The sequence below is a fragment of the Talpa europaea genome, assembly GCF_964194135.1.
Source record: "Talpa europaea genome assembly, chromosome: 14".
Classification (NCBI taxonomy): domain Eukaryota; kingdom Metazoa; phylum Chordata; class Mammalia; order Eulipotyphla; family Talpidae; genus Talpa; species Talpa europaea.
In genome coordinates, this window is record NC_140082.1 from 10,973,917 (window position 1) to 10,991,776 (window position 17,860).

At 45.9% G+C, this 17,860-nt stretch overlaps 1 protein-coding gene across 1 annotated transcript in view; it reads left to right on the plus strand.

The window, feature by feature from the left end:
- Positions 1-17,860, plus strand: part of SRRM4 (serine/arginine repetitive matrix 4) — a gene marked incomplete at both ends in the record, with an annotated part of 143,006 nt that overhangs the window by 121,887 nt on the left and 3,259 nt on the right. The window contains 2 exons of the mRNA XM_084253606.1: positions 10,132-10,436; positions 13,921-14,121. Coding sequence (XP_084109732.1) covers positions 10,132-10,436; positions 13,921-14,121 — 506 coding nt within the window. The remainder of the gene's footprint in view (positions 1-10,131; positions 10,437-13,920; positions 14,122-17,860) is intronic.

Below are 17,860 nucleotides of genomic sequence, written 5' to 3' on the forward strand. Positions count from 1 at the left end.
ACAGAATGCTGTCATACAGTGAGATAAGAGTTGTAATTAGGCGGGAGATTGAGTGGGTGAGCACCAGTACTTCCAACAGTTGTTAAAATACTCAAATACTTGTGCCCAGTTAGTAAACAGACCCTGTCACCCCCAGCTCCCAATCAACTTAGCCATCCCTTCCCTCTGCTGGTACCTTCTAGATCTTCATACAACTAAAGAGTAATACATGGCAGTCCTTCAGTGCTAAAGCCAGCTACATGGTGATGGGGTAACATAACACTCAATCAGTTGTTAAATATTTTAAATATCACCCTTGACAGTGATGGAAGCAAGTACAATGTGTAGTGGAGGGACCAAGCAATGTAACTTGTTGTCAGAGACAGCCTTACAAATAAGAGGACATTTGAGTTGGGCTTTGAAGGATGAGTAGGAGTTTACCAGCTTGAGATGACTGATGAATGGAGCGTAAAGAAAATACCCTCTGTTGCAGGCACTGTCACATACTTTATACAGAATTTTTTTTTTCCATTGGATCCACAAAACAGTTTTTTGAGGTAGATGCAATTATTGTCAAAATTGTGCAAATGGGAAAACTGTGGCTCAGGGAGGGAAATGACTTTAGTATATAACCCAATTGGGAGGAAGGGGAGCTGGTATTAATCATGGCTTCAGTCTCTGAAGTTTACACTGATAGTGTGTGGAGAACAGATTAGATGACACAGAGTCTGGTGGCCCGAAGGTTTGGCCAAGCCCCTTCCCTTCCCAGTTCCGTGGGGTCCTCTGTTAAGTCTCCTCTAACTGGAGGGGGACACTGAGTGGGCTGATCAAAACTGAAGCAAGACAAGAAGGGCAGATTCCTGTCTTCCTCCTTCTGCCTCCAGCTCGACCTAATTGTTCACATATTCCTTGCCAGCAAAGACTTGCATAGATTCCACAACAAAAGAAAAGAGCAGAACTTGGGGGCCTTAAAAGATAGTCTCATGGGCCTCCCCTGGTGGCGCAGCGGTTGAGCGCTGGGCTGTGAAGCTGCCTGCAGCCTCTGCAGCGCCGGTTTGATCCCCAGCTGCTCCCCGGCCACCTGAGGGAGGGTCCCACATGGCGCGCAGACCTCTCCTGCCGCCCGCTGCTCCCCTCAGCAGTGTACTTCGGTCCTTCTGCCTGCTCTGCTCCCCGCTCTGGCTCTGGTGAATTCTCTCACCCACCCGCACTTCTGACTGTACCCAGTGCTTGTATAAATAAATAAATAAAATAAAAAAATTAAAAATAAAAAAAAAAAGATAGTCTCATGAAATCTGTGAACAGGAGGAGACAATAGAGAGTAGAGATGCAGACATGGACTTTGGAGCAGAGTTGCATACTCGGGAGCTCCTGGTCTCATCTCCCTTTGAAACCTCGCAGAACAGCAACAACTCATGCTACCTGAGCACTTACTGTGTGCCAAACACTACACCGCATTCTTTAGCTGTGTCGTCTCATGGCTTTCAAGGGAGCCTCTACCAATATCCCCATTTTACAATGAAAAAGCTACATCTAGAAAAATTAAGTGAAAGGCAGCTATGAAATGAAGCAGTTAGAATTCAAATCCAGAAAGCCTGCCCTCCGAACTCATAGGTTACATTTATATGACTCCTTCGCGTCATTTCACTTCTCTGGGCCTCAGTCTCCTCATCTGTACCTTGGGCTAGTAATCATACTTACCTCATAGGATATAGTTGTGTATCACTTAACAACATTTAGATCCATGACAGACTGAATATACGACCGGGGTCCCAACAGGCTCTACCTTCTAGCCTCTGGCGCGCAGGTCCGCCATCTAGATTGTGATGTTCATACCAGATACACTCACCACTGGCACATTTCTCAGAACGTCTCCCTGTCATTAAGCTACAGGTGACTGTAGTTACAAGGATGGAGTGAGATACCGTCACATGCCAGGCGCTATTCCAGGCACCAGATGGACAGCAGTGAATAAAACAGATGAGGTCCCTGCCCTCAGGAGGTTTCTGTTCTGTGTGGATAACTCAGCCCAATGTTCGGTACATGACATTTAAACCACACTAGCTTCTAATATTTGGCATCACCACGGCTTCATTAAACCTCCTCCAGCTAAACCCAGGCATGATATTTTTGGAATATATCTGGCCTCAAAAAACAGAGTCATAGCCAAGATCTCAGGTGAGCTTCAGAAAAGTCTGAGAGAATGGCAGGTTGGACAGGTCCCACTTTGCAGAGAAAATGAAGCTGGGGAGAGTAGCTGGATGGTCCAGCCTCCAGAGCCCTGATCCAGGCCTCGCACATCCCGAGGAGGCCTCGGAGTGTGTGCTGAGCTGGGGGTCTCTGCCTTGAACACCTTCCATTGCAGTTTGGAGAGGAGAGGGACTAAAAGGCAGAAGGGAGGTGGGTGCCCCGGGAATCTGTGGGACTAATTACTTTCTTTTAACAGAAAGTGGCCTAGCATTGTCCACTTTTACTTTTCCAAACAAGGATGGACAAAAGAAAACTACCACTTTTATCATGAAAGCAACATTTTCCAGCAGAAAAGCTGGGACAGACAGGCCTCCGAAGAAAGGAGGAGCCTTTCAATCAAATGCAATGAACTAGATGAAAAACTCATTGCATCAAACCTAACTTTTCCTCACTTCAATTTGGGCTGGTGAAAAGTTTGTCTAACTGAGTCCTTGTCAAGATTTTCAAGAACAAGGGGGCTGGGAGCCATTAAGAGGGACTTCAGAGAAATGACCAGGCTGAAGCCTCTGTGCATGTCCTTGGTCTTCTGCTGGAGGAAGAACAGGGGAGTTTCGATCCCTTCCCTGAGCCCAAGGCCAACTGCAGAGTACAGTCCTGTGAGATGCCCCAGCCTGCAAGGATCTTGTCACCCTCCCACAATCCCCAGCACGTCTCCTGCTTTCTCCATCCTCCATCCCTCCTCCCAAATGAACTCCCAACAGGTCAATGAAGCCATTCTTTTGCTGTCTTCCTAATTAGTTTGCAAAGGAAGATGAACAGCAGCAAGGAAAATAAACTTAATGTCTTTGTGAAACAAAAGCATTTTTTTTAAAGGAATAACCAGAACCCTCTAGCTAAAAGCTCTGCCAGGCAGCTCTAGATTCACAAGAGAATTTCCAGTCCCCCATATGGCAGGGAAAGAAAAAAAAGTTATAGCCATCTCTCTCCATGGGGCCATTTGAAGCTCAGTAAATGGACTTGTTCAGTTTAATTGGAATTCTCTTCTTGATTGTATTTTTTGTAACCTATTAGGCCGTGCTGCCTCTTGATCTCGGAATTCAACTGAAATTAAATTTTGAAGTGTAAGTGAGAGCTTGCCTTTTTTCCCTGTTCTTGATTAAATAATGATTTGAAACAAAAACACTAAATAAGAGTGCCAGCTTCCCTAGAGGACGGAGGGGGCTCCCCATGAAACGCCAGGAGCTGGGATTCATAGTGGGGGGATTTAATTACTTATGAGAAAAAAAACCCAAGTGTTAACACCAAGGATATTAAGGAACAAGGAGATGTGGCAAACTTATGGGTTCAAAAGGAAGAAACAAATTGGAATTTCACACTGGAGAAGGCTAAGAGGGTAGTGGGTAACATTTGCCTGCTTTCTCTCAGTGGCCCTGAGTTTGTAAAAAAACAGGTAGTCCTTAAAAAAAAAAAAAGATTGACCATCCTGTCCCAGAAGGGAAGCGTTTGTAATAACTCTGTGGTCTGGGCGCATGTGACAGCTCTGGCCTTCTGGTTCCTTTCATTGACGAAAGTCCCAGATGGGAAGGGCCGAGCTGTGGAGATGGAGCAATCCATTTCTCAGTTCTGGAAGGGAGAGATGGAACACACAGGAGGCGCTGTGCTCATGTTTTGAGAACGATCAGGTAGCAACACACTCTTAGAACAGAGGGTCCCGAATTAAGCTGTCCTGGGAACCAGGTGCCAGTAACAGGGACTTCATGGGGCCTGGGCCCAGGGCCCTCGTGCGCCCTCCTAAAGGGGCAGTTGTAATCACCCTCCAACCATTGATTGCTCATCAAGAAGTGGATCCGATTCTGCCAGGTCTTATTTTTTCAGCACAAACTAGAAGCGGGGCTGTTCCATGAGCCCACCCCATTCTACAGTGCTGGCGGTTCATTCCAATTTATTGTCAAACCTGTGAAGGGGGCTGCAGAGAGCATGGCCGAAACAGAGCATAACATGGCCGCCAGCTTGCAATGGTGGCTTGGAGTGTTGAGGCACAGGCTGCGGGTGTATGTCTCGCCTCCTCCCCACTTACAGGCATGCAATCAACTGCCGGCTTCCAGATGATGCAGGCTACCTGCCGAGGGCCAGTCTGCCCAGAGTGTGCCCATCTAGACCTACTAGAGAGACTCCCTGGGTGCAGCCTTCTATTCGTGCATGATAGAGAATTGGCCATAAATAACTCCAGCTCCCTCACTCCCCATTCGGGGTTAAATCTGGGATTAGGGTCTCAGCGTGACCCCAGTGAGGTCAAGTTCCAGCCTCCCCCTATGATGTAGCTGGTTTGGCAACTGTCTTACATTGGCTCCTCCTCTTTCCCATCTCATCTCCTCACTCCCATGGAGGTTCCTGGGTCTCCCCAATAAACCACAAGCATGCAGATTCCTGTCTTGTTTTCTGGGAGAATCCAAATTAAAAGGTATTATTTCACTTGGTGATTAAGAAGATCCTACATGGGTGGAATTTTCATGCCATGTCCCAAAGGTAGGTGTATGTGAAGACTTGAAAGAAAGAGCAAGCCCAAGAGAGAGAGGACAGGGTAGAATGAGAGCCTTGGCGTGAGGGCCCAGGTCTTACACGAGGCGCCCAGGTCCCATGAGGACATTGTTGCTGCACCTCAGGGGTCCAGGATGACTTCTGTAGAGGCTCGTAAGGACTGGATTTGGTGCCAATTTGGAGGTGCAGGGCCAGCAAGGGACAGAGGAGGAATTCCCAACAGAGGAAGGAGGGCTCTTGAAAGATGAAAGACCTATTATGTAAAAGAGGAGACACAGAGGAGCAAGGGGGAGCCTCCTGTTGTGTCAACATCCAATGGGCAGCTACTGTGTGTCCCTGCCAAAAACAGTGTCTGGCCAGGAAGGAGACACTCAGAGATGAGCGGGCAGAAGTAAGAGCTCAGCCACTATTATCTGCCAGTCAGGAAGCCTGGAATTTGAAGGCCTCCCCTGAGTTCTCATGGCTGTCACCCCTCCCCCATCACACACACACACACACACACACACACACACACACACATTCTCATCCTGCCCTAGACAGCCAGATCTTTCCTCCACTTAGTGGGTGAAGGGAGAGCCTGGAGAAGCCAGAGACTGAGAGTATAAGGCCACTACACCATGCAGATCTCTCTAATGAGGTCATTAAAATGCAAAAACAAACCAAGTAGAGTTCAGCTGAAAGTGAAAGGAGTATCTTCAGGCCACCTCCTCCCCCAGCCCTCCCCCTAAGTAGTGTCCTAAGCGGGTCAAAGAGAGCAAGAAGATTTCTCTGTTCAATATTCGCCGGGGATGCTATGTCCTCTTACACTGGTGTGCCCCAACCTAAGGCAACTGGCCTTGGAATTAAACCTCAGCCCCTCCATTGGCCAAGCTGACTTGGGGCTGTTTCAGGCAAGCCAGGTACAGGTGGCCTCGTATCCACAGGTTCTGCATCCCAGGATTCAACAGAGCACAGGTGAAAAGTGCATACTATGTAGTTAGCAGTGGTGGTTGCATCTGTCCTGAACATGGACACACTTTTTTTTCTTGTCTTTATTCTCTAAACAACAGAGTATATAATGACTATGTGCACAGCACTTGCATTGTGCGAGCAACTGTAAGTCATCCAGAGATGACTTAGAGTGTGCGGGAGGATATGTGTAGGTTGTGTGCAAATATTGCACCATTTTAAAATAAAGGACTTGAATATCTTCAGATTTTGTATGCAAGGGGGGCCTGAAACTAACCCCCCACCCCTTAGGGATGGCTATATGCCTATCTCTTTTCTAATTTGCCCAGCCAGAGGGGCCACCTTTTCTTATTTCCTGATCCAGAAGAAACACCTTTAGATAATCTTACAAAATTACTGTGTGGGCCAGCAGCCTAGTTGCTTGCAAATTTCCAGACCCAAGCCACCTTTTAATCAGACCTCTGTAGCAGCAGAGGGTAAAGGAAGGAAGATGACCTAGCACAGTTAGTCTCATCTGGAAGGTTTCGCTGGTCTGGAGCATGTCACCCTCACCGAAGCTTGTGCTATTGAGAATCTGTAGCTAGAGATCTGGTGGGCCTTCCCTAAGGGTCCTGTGTCTGAGAAAGCAGGAGGAAGATGAGAGGTTACTCCTTCCCTCTGTCACAGCTCCCCTGGTTCTCTCCCACTCACACACCTAGCCCTGAGCTGGTCTCAGAACTCTAACCTTCAGCCAAGGGTCCAGCTCAGACCGAGATTATGTAAATTATGTCATGGAGGCAAGTCCTATCTTAAAAAGTGACCAGTTCCTAAATTTTAGTCACCCAGCTGGACCCCACCAGAACCAAATCACCCAGCCATCTTCAGGAATGAATTACGTTAGGATGGGCCCAGGCCTCCCAGCCCAGGGCCCCAAGGGACTGTGAGCAGCTTTGTTCATTCTGCAAGAGTTACTGAGCACTTAATCTGTGCCAGGCACTGCCAGATGAACAGACAGGAAAGAAAACAAGCAATTGCCCCTCTGAGTAATGGTGTGGGGGCATGCAGAAGGCACTCATCTTGAATGTGTGAATAAAAGTTTGACTGGATGAATGAAGTCAAGTATGTTGTGCTACCCTGACCTGGGGGGTAAAAGAACACCGCCCAGAGGTGGTGATATGTGACCCGAAGGATGAATACATTTAGCTAAGTGAAGTAGGTTGTGCAAATGGTCTGGGGTGAGAAGAATAAGATGTGGCAGAACCAAGAAAAATCTCATCAACTGGCTTAGGGTATGGGGGTCATTGTGGGGTGTGTGTAAGAGATGAGGTTGGTGAAGTACACAGGGCTGGTTGTTAAGAACATTGCCATTCACATCAAAGAATTTAGAAATGGGACTTTTAAGCAAGCAAGAGAGGTTGGCATTTTCAGGCACTGAGTTCAATCCAATGAGAATATTTCAGTAGTACCTTAATCTCTGTTTTCTGGTGATGATGGAAAAATGTGATGCCTTATGAATTCTCAGTTCTAATCACAAAAGTTCCATGTGGATAATGAGCATGTCCGTGGAGAGACATTCTGAAGGCATCCCTGTGAGTTCAGGGCGTGGAGCTGTTGAGAAGGGAAAGAAGGCAAAGTCCCCTTTAATATCTCCTGGCGCTGAGGGCGCCTCATGCTCAGGAATCCCATGAGCATGGGGGGCCCATGGATGGGGCCTGGGAACATACTTTGGAATTGAGAGTTGGAATTGAGGGCTAGAAACAAGTATCTGGGAGAGAAAGAGCGAGCCCACATGGCGCCAGGTAGAAGCCACGAGGTCATGGAAGAGAACTCACGGGAGTTATCTGGTCCCCTCCGAAAGGACTTGCCTGATTCTCTGGCCACCAGACTTTCGCCATCTCTGAGGCAAAGATTCCTGGGCCCAGCCCCAGCCTGTGACCTCAGCTCCAGCGTCTAGCTGCCCAGCATGACGCCTTCTCAGTCCCGACCAAAGCAGTAGAGATTCACCTTACCCCTGAACTGCCAGAGATGAGAAAGATACGGCATCCAAACGGCAAGCAGGAAGCCAGAGGGGGATAAATGAGTGGGAACAGGGCCTGTGCATTGTTTTTAAAGAAGTGTCACTCTAGAAAACTCCACTTGGGCAACCTTATTTCATTGCGGTCCCTTCTCCCCAAGCAAAACCAACCAGCTCACCAAACCGTGTGGCAGCTGCGCTGGGTAGAACTCGGTAGAGCTGCCTCATCACCTGGCCTGTGTGCAAGGACTCCTGGGAGAATCCACAAAAGAAAGGCCCCGCTCCTTGGCTGCAGGATCTGACCTCCCAAGCAGCAGAATTGATTTCTTATTCCTGTGGTTCTGGGGGTTTCTGTGTGTCTCTCTCACAATCAGTTGCTGAGAAGGCAGAATTTCTTAAGAAAGCCCCAATGGTCCCCCCGCTTCTTTGGGCCCAATGTATTGTGGGATAAAGCGTGAGGGCAGCAGGTTCCTGATGGTGAGGCCTGCACTAGTGTTGCGGCGCCCACATATGAGATGTCCGGATGTTTATAAATCAAGGCAGCAAACTTACATGAAGCGTGTTTTCTTATTTTGGCAAATACACCCGCGAAGTGATCTAGAAGGTCAGATTTAAATTTAGAATCTCAGGCCCCTCACAGAGCTGGGTTTCAACATGGCAATATGGGGGGGGGAGGGGGGAGCCCCTTCCTTTCTCCTCCCACCTCTTCCACCAACCAACACCAAGACGGGCCTCCGGCAGGCACATGGACATCTCAGCCTGAACACCTGAGTTCTGAACAAATAGCCACCCGTGGATCTTGGGGTGCATGCATTGAAGCATGCTCTATCCCTGGGAGAACAGATCTATGAAAGAGTCCACGGAGGCGCGGACGTGGGCTCAGGGGCCCTTTAAACAGAGAATCTGGGATCTCAGGTACCCAGAGCATGGTCTTGGGGGAAGTGGTTTCCAGGTGGTACACTCAGTCCCACACTTTCCTCACGCCTTAGGGATGGTGACTGCTGGATGAGTCCCAGGGCAGGGATCCCCCTTTGCCCACAGCTACACCTGATACTATTGGCAGGGGAGCCAGAGCCAATCCCCTGTGCCATCCCCCCAAGAGACTGGCCCGAACACTTAAAGAAAGCCATGTGTGCTTCTAAACGCGCCATTTCCTTCCCAAGACCGGGGTCTCCACCCCCTCCTTTCCTGCTTCATCTAGATCTGCCCTGCACAGGAATCTGGGACCCCTTCTCCATTCCCAACCCCCCAAAGCCAAGTCTCCCAGCCCCTTGTGCCAACCACCTTCTCCCGGCTTCCCCTTCATCTGACACCCAGAGAGACACGAGCCCTAGCACCCCACTTTGCGCATTCAGCAAGGGTCCCTCCACCCCACCTTGGGCATTCAGGGACTGGCCAGGTCAGCGCTGGTGGCGTGAGGTCCCCCTCCTGAGAAAACCACGCCTCACCTGTCAAGCGCACTGAAAACCAGAACTGGAAGTTCAGAGGCAAGTGTGAGGATGTGCAGAAAGGTGTGTGTTTTTTCTTGTCATTTGCGACTCTAATGATGGACTCACGTTGCCCGCTCTTCCCTTTCTCTTACACCTTACCTACCTACTAAAGGAGGAGTTCTTGCTTGGTAAGTGGATATGATCCGCAAAGACATGAGAGAATTTATTAGAAGCCACTCGAGAGCCTTAGCTACCTTCTCCAAGGGGAAAAGGACACACGAGATATCCGTAGAGAGCTTTTTGTTTTTCCTTTGTTTTCAGTCAGACTATTTGACTTCCTTTTTTTTGTTTTTTTGTTTTTTTTTTTGTTTTTTTTTTTTTTTGGCCCTCCTTGCTTTTCCCCTTTAGTTGAAAGTGACGACAATGTCCTTTTGTGACCTTGACTTTATATTAGATATAGCAAAAAACGCTCATCTTTATTTCATTTCTGTTCCCCATGTGGCATTTGTTTCTATCCAAGCAACTTTTTCTTTAAAAAAAAAACAAAAACAAAAACTAGTCTAATTCATTGAGGATTTGGTTGACGTTGAAAATTTTGGCTTTATCTCCTTTTTTAAGTTCCAAAATATATTTTTTCCAGGCCCATAGCCCTGTTTTCTTTTTCCCCTTCCTTTATTTTTCTTATTGTTTTAGATTAAGGGTGTTTCTACCCCCCTCCCCTTTCTATTAAGTTGTCTTTTTCGTTTGAGTTAATTCATTAGAAATTAAATTTTGTATAATTTTCTTTTTCTTTTGTTTAATCTGGATCGCATGCTTTTTCTCTGCATGATACCTAAATTTTCCAGTTATCCTAGAAGGGGGTAAAAACAATCTCCTTTCTGTGGTATTCTTTCAGGAATTTGTGCTTTTGTTTTTTGGCGTCTCTTCTCTCCTCTCCTCTCTCTCTCTTTCCTTTCGTTACAGTGCATCATGACGGTAAACATTTCTTGGTTATTTAGACACAGCCCACAGACCCCGCAATCAGCAGTGTCCAACGGGTGTTTTTGCTTTCAGATCACTGGGTCGGGGTCTGCTGCTGACCTCTTTACCAAAACAGCCAGCCCGCTCACCACCTCCCGAGGACGCTCGCAGGAGTATGACTCAGGCAACGACACCTCCTCGCCACCCTCCACGCAAATCAGCTCAGCCAGGTCGAGGGGTCAGGAGAAGGGGAGCCCCAGTGGGGGCCTAAGCAAGAGCCGGGAACTCAACAGTGGCAACACCTCTGATTCAGGGAACTCCTTCACCACCTCGTCACCCCAGAACAAGGGGGCCACTTTGGAGAATCTCTCCCCCACCAGCAGGGGCCGAGAGTCAAGGTCAGTGTATCTGAATGGGAGGAGAGTCCTCCTTAGCCCCACCGTATCAGTCTCTCACCCTAACCACACACCTACACCCCTGATTCTTTTATTTTCAAGGGAGAGAAAACACAATTTGAAGTGCATAGTTTTTGAGGGAAAAAATCCAGAGATAACAGCTTCAGGTATAGCTGGATCCAGGAGCTCAACAATATATCATTGGGAATTTTCAATGCGTTGGGTTATTTCCCATTACATCTCTCAGCTCTCCTCTCCTCTCCATTGATTTTATTCTCAAGGCAAAGCATTGGCAAATATGCCATGCAGTGACCATACTATCAGCTTAGTCAGCCAACGGAAGAAGAATGACTCTTTCCCAAAAATTTCAGCAAAACAGAGGTCAGGTGCTCATAGTTTTCTTCACCCAGTGTGGATCACTTGCTCACTCTGAACCAATGCCACAACTCAGGGCTGGAGACTAAGATTTTCCCATACAAACTAAAATTGGGTTCTCTGAAGGAATAGCCAGTTTCTGATATGAGGATGAGGGTGGATGCAGAGACCCGGGGGAAGATTTGCTGGTGCACTCTGCCATGCTATCAGTCCCTTCTAGGAACGCCAGTCTTTTTGTTCAAGCAGTCAAGGTTTTAGTAGCAAAAGCCTTAGCATTGAAGCAGTTAACGGCTTCTTCAAGGACAGAGTGCCCTTTGTCCCCAACACATAGCCTGCTCCCGGTCCTGGACAAATAGCTTGGCATTCACATGTAGACCTGGCTTGTGGTTTGCCTGCCCCAGGACATCCTTGGCCTCTGCTCATGCCCAAGCTTGGCTGGGAGCCAAGGTTGGGTCAGAGCAAATGTCAATGTCACCAAGAACAACAGTGATATTTCCAGATAAGAGAGCACACGTGATTGCTGATATACTGCAGAGCTATACGCAGGAGAAATTGAGAATAGAAGTAACAACAGTAAAGGCAGCTAATATTTACTGAGCCTACCTATATGCCAGGTACTTAACTTCTCATAAAACCTTTATGAGACAGGTACTAGTATAACCCTTTGTTAGCTCATGGGGAAACTGAGGCTCAGAGCAGTCCAAAAAAGTCAGTTAATAAGGGCCAGCACCAGGGTTCAAACACAGATTGGCCCTGAGAACTGAAGTGAAAGCGTGAGCTGCATCCAGGAGTTACTTGCTCAATTTGATCTGCATGGACAGGTAATTTAGACTCAGCTTTTCACTTTGAAAAATAAATGGTCTTTAAATCCATGGTTATTTATGTCATATCTGCTATGGGGAAAAGGCTGAGTGGAGGAAACATCAGCACTTAGTATGAAGAGCCAGATTAGTTTGGGGGTGCTGGGAAGGTGGCAGGGGCATAGACTTTGGAGCTGGACAAATCAGGCTTTGGGACTCAGGGTGCCCTTCAGCAACTAACTAGCTCTTCGGAATCTTCTCTGTAAGTCAGGGAGAATAATAGTCAGCTTTATAATGTTTTTGAAAGGACTAAATGAAATGATGCTTGTGAAGTACCCAGGATGTTAAAAGGCTCAAAATGTTTTTTCCACAGCTATTTATTGATGACTTAGGACATATGTCTCTGGATCTGTGCTCCATGCTGGAATAGTGTCCAGAGAGAGATGAGCCCTGTCCCCATATTTATGTGATTTGAACTTGACCCTTGGCCCAATGAGCATGTCCTGACTGAGAACCCAGCATGGTTCCAGGCAGGGCGTGAATAGAAGAGACAAGACTGTACTTGGGGTGATTTTTGAACAACCCTTTGAGTCTCAATTCTCTTCATCTGTAAAACCGACTACACTACAGTTTCCCAAATGTAAACTAACTACAGTTGACTCTTAAACTACTACAGGGATGACAACCCCATACAGCTGGAAATCTGGTCAAAATACCTTTTGAGGAGCCTCCCTGATGGCACAAGGGGTTAAGTCTCAGCACTCTGAAGCTGTCACCAGCCACTGCAGCACGAGCTTGGTCCCCAGCCAAGGAGCTACCCACATGATGCGGCAGACCTCTCCTGTCTCGCCCGCTGCTCCCCTCAGCAGCGTATTTCAGTAGATCTGCCTGTTCTGCTCCCCAATCTGTCGCTGGAGAATCCTCTCACCCCACCCCCACCTCTGGCGTACACCCCAGCTCTTGTATGAATAAATAAAAATAAGTCTTAAAAAAAATACCTTTTGACCCTCCCCCCAAAACTTTATAACCGTCTGTTGGTATTCTTGGGGAATTGGCTTCAGGACCCCCCCACCTTATGAGTACCCAAACCCAAGGTTACTCAAGTCCCTTAGACTCAGCCCTTGATTTCTCTACATTCTGCATGGATTCAGCCACCAGTGCACGCTACTTAGCCGCTGTTAACTCAATCTGTGAGTGCAGAACCCAGAACCGTGGGTAGAAAAAGCCTGAGCGTGCAAGGACCCGCTGCACAGCTCAGCCTGCGTCAAGGGTCAATTTTGACCACATGCACATTATTTTCTTACTTTAATAAGCTTTTTGAAGTCAGGAAACTTATAGCACAATCTTAACAGAAAATTACTATCACTTGCCCTAAATAGAAGGCACCTGTAAAACAGCGTATTTAATTCTAAATTTTAAAACAATTAAAACAGTGTATATAATTCTAGTGACAGTTGCTTAAGCAGTACCCTGAGCCCCAGGCCTGCTCGCCCTTTTCAGGAGGTTGCAAGTGTTAAGAGACGTAAGCCCCAGCCCAGGCCTTCTCCCTAATGGAATCAGAAGGGTTGAAAATGACCACAAACCATATAATTTGATGTCACCCTCATGAGGCCAACAACCAAAAACTGCTGCACCTCCTGGGGTTTATGCCCCACTCTTGGGAAAATGCTGGACTGGACAATTTTTTTTTTTCCAGTCCTAAATGCCTTTGTTATTGAAGAAAAAAAATGAACGTGATGAGCACTTAAGTCAAGAGTTAGGGGAACAAAATAAAGCCCCAAATATTAAAATATAGCAGTTAAACCTGTGTGACAATCTAAGGCATGCCCATATAATAGAAAGTCCTAGAGCATTTTGTTTATATTTCTTTTTAAAAATTTTATTTTGCATGATTTTTTTATTGAGGTAGTGTTGGTTTACAACACTGCATAGGATTTTGGGGTATGGGTTCACGCCTCCTCAGATGTATGTTACCACACGACACCCACCATCAAGACACTCCTCTCCTCCACCACAGTCCATTGGGGCCCCTCCCCCCACTTCTCTGCACCCCACTCTACCCTTCTGGTAGCCTCAATTCTCCAGTCAGATTTCTAGGACTTGTTTTGGTGTAGTTTTGTCTGTTCCTTTGTTTTGTTTCTCTATGTTTCACATGAGTATGAAATAACACTGGGACACTCTAGCATCTGGATGGGAAAAGGCTAAAAGAGGCTTCTGAGAACACAACAGGCAAAGATAGGGAGGTTGGTATTAGCTAGAGACACCCCCAGACCAGGCAGCCCAGTGCTAACAGAGGTCTCCACCCCTTGCAGAGGATTTCAGTCTCCTTGTCTGGAATGCACTGAGGTGAAGAAGTCCAGTTTGGTCCCATCCACAGCCCGGAGCTCTCCGAGAGAGTGCTCCCGCAGCTCCTCCTATGCCAGCACCCGTTCCTCCAGTCACTCCTCCCGATCCCCACATCCCAGAGCCTCCCCCAGGTATACCCGGAGCCGATCCACCTCCTCTGGAAAAAGGTGAGTGCAGATTTGACCTTTGCTCTGCAACATTTTCCTTCTTTTTTTTTTTTTTTAAAGATTTATTTTTTTATTTATTTATACAAGCACTGGGTACAGTCAGAAGCGTGGGAGGGTGAGAGAATTCACCAGAGCCAGAGCGGGGAGCAGAGCAGGCAGAAGGACCGAAGTACACTGCTGAGGGGAGCAGCGGGCGGCAGGAGAGGTCTGCGTGCCATGTGGGACCCTTGACCAGCGGGCGGGGATTGAACCGGTGCTGCAGAGGCTGCAGGCAGCTTCGCAGCCCAGCGCTCAACAGCTGCGCCACCGGGGAGGCCCCAACATTTTCCTTCTTAAGGAGGTAGTTAAGATATGGTCATGTCCTTTGACCTGGGGGGGGGGGGTCAGTTAGTCTTTCTGAGTTTCAGTTTCCTTATCTGCAAAATAAAAACAATAACAATACTTACCCCATGGGGTTGTTGTAAGGGCCATAAAGCACTTAGGTCATTGTTTGAAACATAATGAAGATCAGATATTATTGTTGTTATTGGCAACTCATATGTATCAATAATGAGCTTCTGCTGCATTAAAAAAAATTATCCTTCAACTTAGCATCTTTAAAACAATTAGTTTTTATTTAGTTCCTGATTCTGTGGATCAGCAGTTTGGGTTGGGCCCAGCTGGGTGGTTCTTCTGCTCTCTTGTGGACTGATGCATGTTTTCTAAATGCTAGTGGGTGGGCTGGGGGCTGGCTGGGTTGGATGAAATCAGCTGACTCATCTCTGCTCCATATGGTCTCTCATCTTCTAGCAGGCTTGTCTGGGCTTGTTCACATGGTGATGGCAGGCTTCCAAAAAAAGACAGCCATAATATGGAAGGCCTCCTGAGGCCTAAGCTTGGAATAGACATGACATCTCTTCTGCCATTCTATTAGCCACAGCGAGTCATAAGACCAATTAGATACAAGCGATTGTTCTCTTACTGAGAGGTGCTGCAAAGTCACATTGCAAAGGGTGTGGATATAGGAAGAATTGTGCCCACCAAATGCACCAAACTGCATTCAATTCCAAAAACCATGTGTAATTGCTTGATTTTTTTCTTATGGAATAATAATGTAGCAGAATGCACATAAATGAGACCTTAGCAACTGGAAGATTCTCTCCAATCTAATCAATCTTTATCTTCATGGAATCCAACTTCCCTATACAAAGAGGAATTTCCGATAAAATCCAACTATTCCTCTTTTGCAATCATATGATTTAAAAAAAAACTGCTTGTTTAGTTAGTTACCTCAAGACCAGTTCATTCACAAAAAGAAGACAAGGCAGGTGACAGAAATGTTCAACAAAATAGAATGGCATGAATAGAAGAATAAGGCAAGCTAAAAGGAAAATTAAGTAAAGAAAGAGGTTAAATCCCAACGGCATGTCCTGCCATTCTGTACAATTGCTGTGGATTTAGGCTGCAAATGTGTCTCTGAGCTCCCTAGCAGAAAAAGCAAAAAGGGAAAATGTCTATTGTTATATCATTAACAAAAAAGATAAGAACTGAACTAGTTGCTTAGAAGTGCTTTTATTGCTGATTTTGAGTGTATGAAAAATGACATCATTCCACAGAAAAGGATATTATATGCTATAGTGGATGGAAATGTGTGGCACCCTTTCAATATATCTGAGAGTATATTTCATCTTTGTGTTTCTTAATTTTGCTGAGTTTGTTTTAATGTTTGATTTGGGGATAAAATTGGATTTTATAACCTTGTTCAGTGTCACTAATTACCTTGATTCTCCTCCTATGTGGAAGAATATTTATTGAAATATTATCCTGCTAAACTTGGCACCTACAATTCCTTCATTCACTCATTCAACAATCACTTATTGAGCTCCTCCTATACGCCAAGAGCTATATCAGATGTTGGAATTATAACATTAAGCAATGTTAACCAGTGTCTTTAGGGTAATCACAGTCCAGTTTTCCAATTTTATGCTGGAATGCCTTGAACTAAGTAACTTTTAGTAAAATTTTTAATAAAAACATGTATGATATTTATTTCCCCCACCAAACTGGGCATTCTTGGGGAGCAGAAATATGTACTAGTCCTCTTGTTTCCTCAAAGTCTGTCACAGCACCAGGTATACAGTAAGTGCCCAGTAAATATAGTTGACATTTCCTCATTCTAGACCTGGCCAATTCTAAACATCTTGATAATGTCAGATAAAAGATAAAGATAAAAATCAATTGTTTCCCCTAGTGACATCTTGAGAGGGTCGAAGAGTTTTGGACCAAATTGAAAATTGTCACGATCGTCCTGAAATAAATTAAGATATGAAGTGGGACTGGAGTGTCACTTGGCCTAAAATCTTATATTTCTAAGAGTTATCTGATTCCTCATAAAACTGGATCTATAAAGATATGCTCATAGATATGTTATGTGACTTTAAGGACTAGACAGTTGTCTGTTGTATCTCTAATGGACAGATTTAATCAAAAGTCTGAATTCCCAAATCTTTGTCCAACCATTTACTACAGCACAGTGTCCTCCATTGAACGGGGCACCAACCATCCAATCAATAGCTATTTACTGAGCACTTTCCATGTTCTAAAGAATGGATTGAATTCTGCATTAGATACTTGGCACTGTGCTCAGTACTTTGTACAATTCCAGTAGAAACTTCTCCTGAGCACTAATTTCACCTTCAACACAGGGCTCAGAAATAAGCAAGCAAACAACCTTCCTGACCCTTTCTTATGTCTCTCAAGGCGTAGCCAGTGCTTCTCGGCCTTTTGGCTAAGATCAAGTGTAGTATCTCAAGACATAGCCAAAGAGCAAGTTGGCAAGAGCAAGCTCTCCAGGGGCCACAACTGGACACTGTACCAAGGCACTGAGATACTCCTTGTCCACACGCCTTCTATCATTTTTGGCAACAAATAAGAATGGAGTCTCAGAGTAATATTTAAGGGGCGTGGTTATTTTGATCACCCCAGAAAATCAGGGATTTACTAAGGAACATCTAGGTGAGAGCAAGTCATAATGAGTCTTCTTTTCAAGTTAAAAAGGATAGATAGGAAAACTTGAATGTTTTCATGAGGAAAAAAAGCTAAAAAACAAAGAGTATGAGAGATTATTTCCACCACCCCTTTCTGTGCCCTTAGCAGACATTACTAATCCATCGTAGCACTTCTTCCCACTGAACATGAACATGGCCATAAAATTCCCCTCTAGCCGAGGAGATCATAATCAGCATATAAGAGATGGAAATTATTTGAAAGTCTGACTTTCGAGAGATTAAAAAAAAGGGCAGATATTCCTGGGAAACTGCTGGCAAAACCAAGGCTGGGAGGCATTAGCAGAGGAGACTGGAGATAGCATATAAGTTAGAGACAGTATATAAGTTAGTGATATACACAACAATACATCCTTGCAGAAGTCAGAACTAGCCATAGAAACCCTTACCTGAGTGACCTTGAACTATTCACATCACCTCTCTGTTTCTATTTCCCCCACTATAGAATAAGTACCTAACCTTAGAGTGTGTAGAGAATTTTTTTGAAGATTTATTTATTATTTATACAAGCACTGGGGTACCGTCCGGAGGCACAGTGGTACCTCTCACCAGAGGATCCACCAGAGGATCCACCAGAGACAGAGTGGGGAGCAGAACAGGCAGAAGGACCAAAGTACACTGCTGACGGGAGCAGCAGGAGAGAGGTCTGCCACGCCATGTGGGTATCAGTCTCTGACAAGCAAGGGGATTTAGCC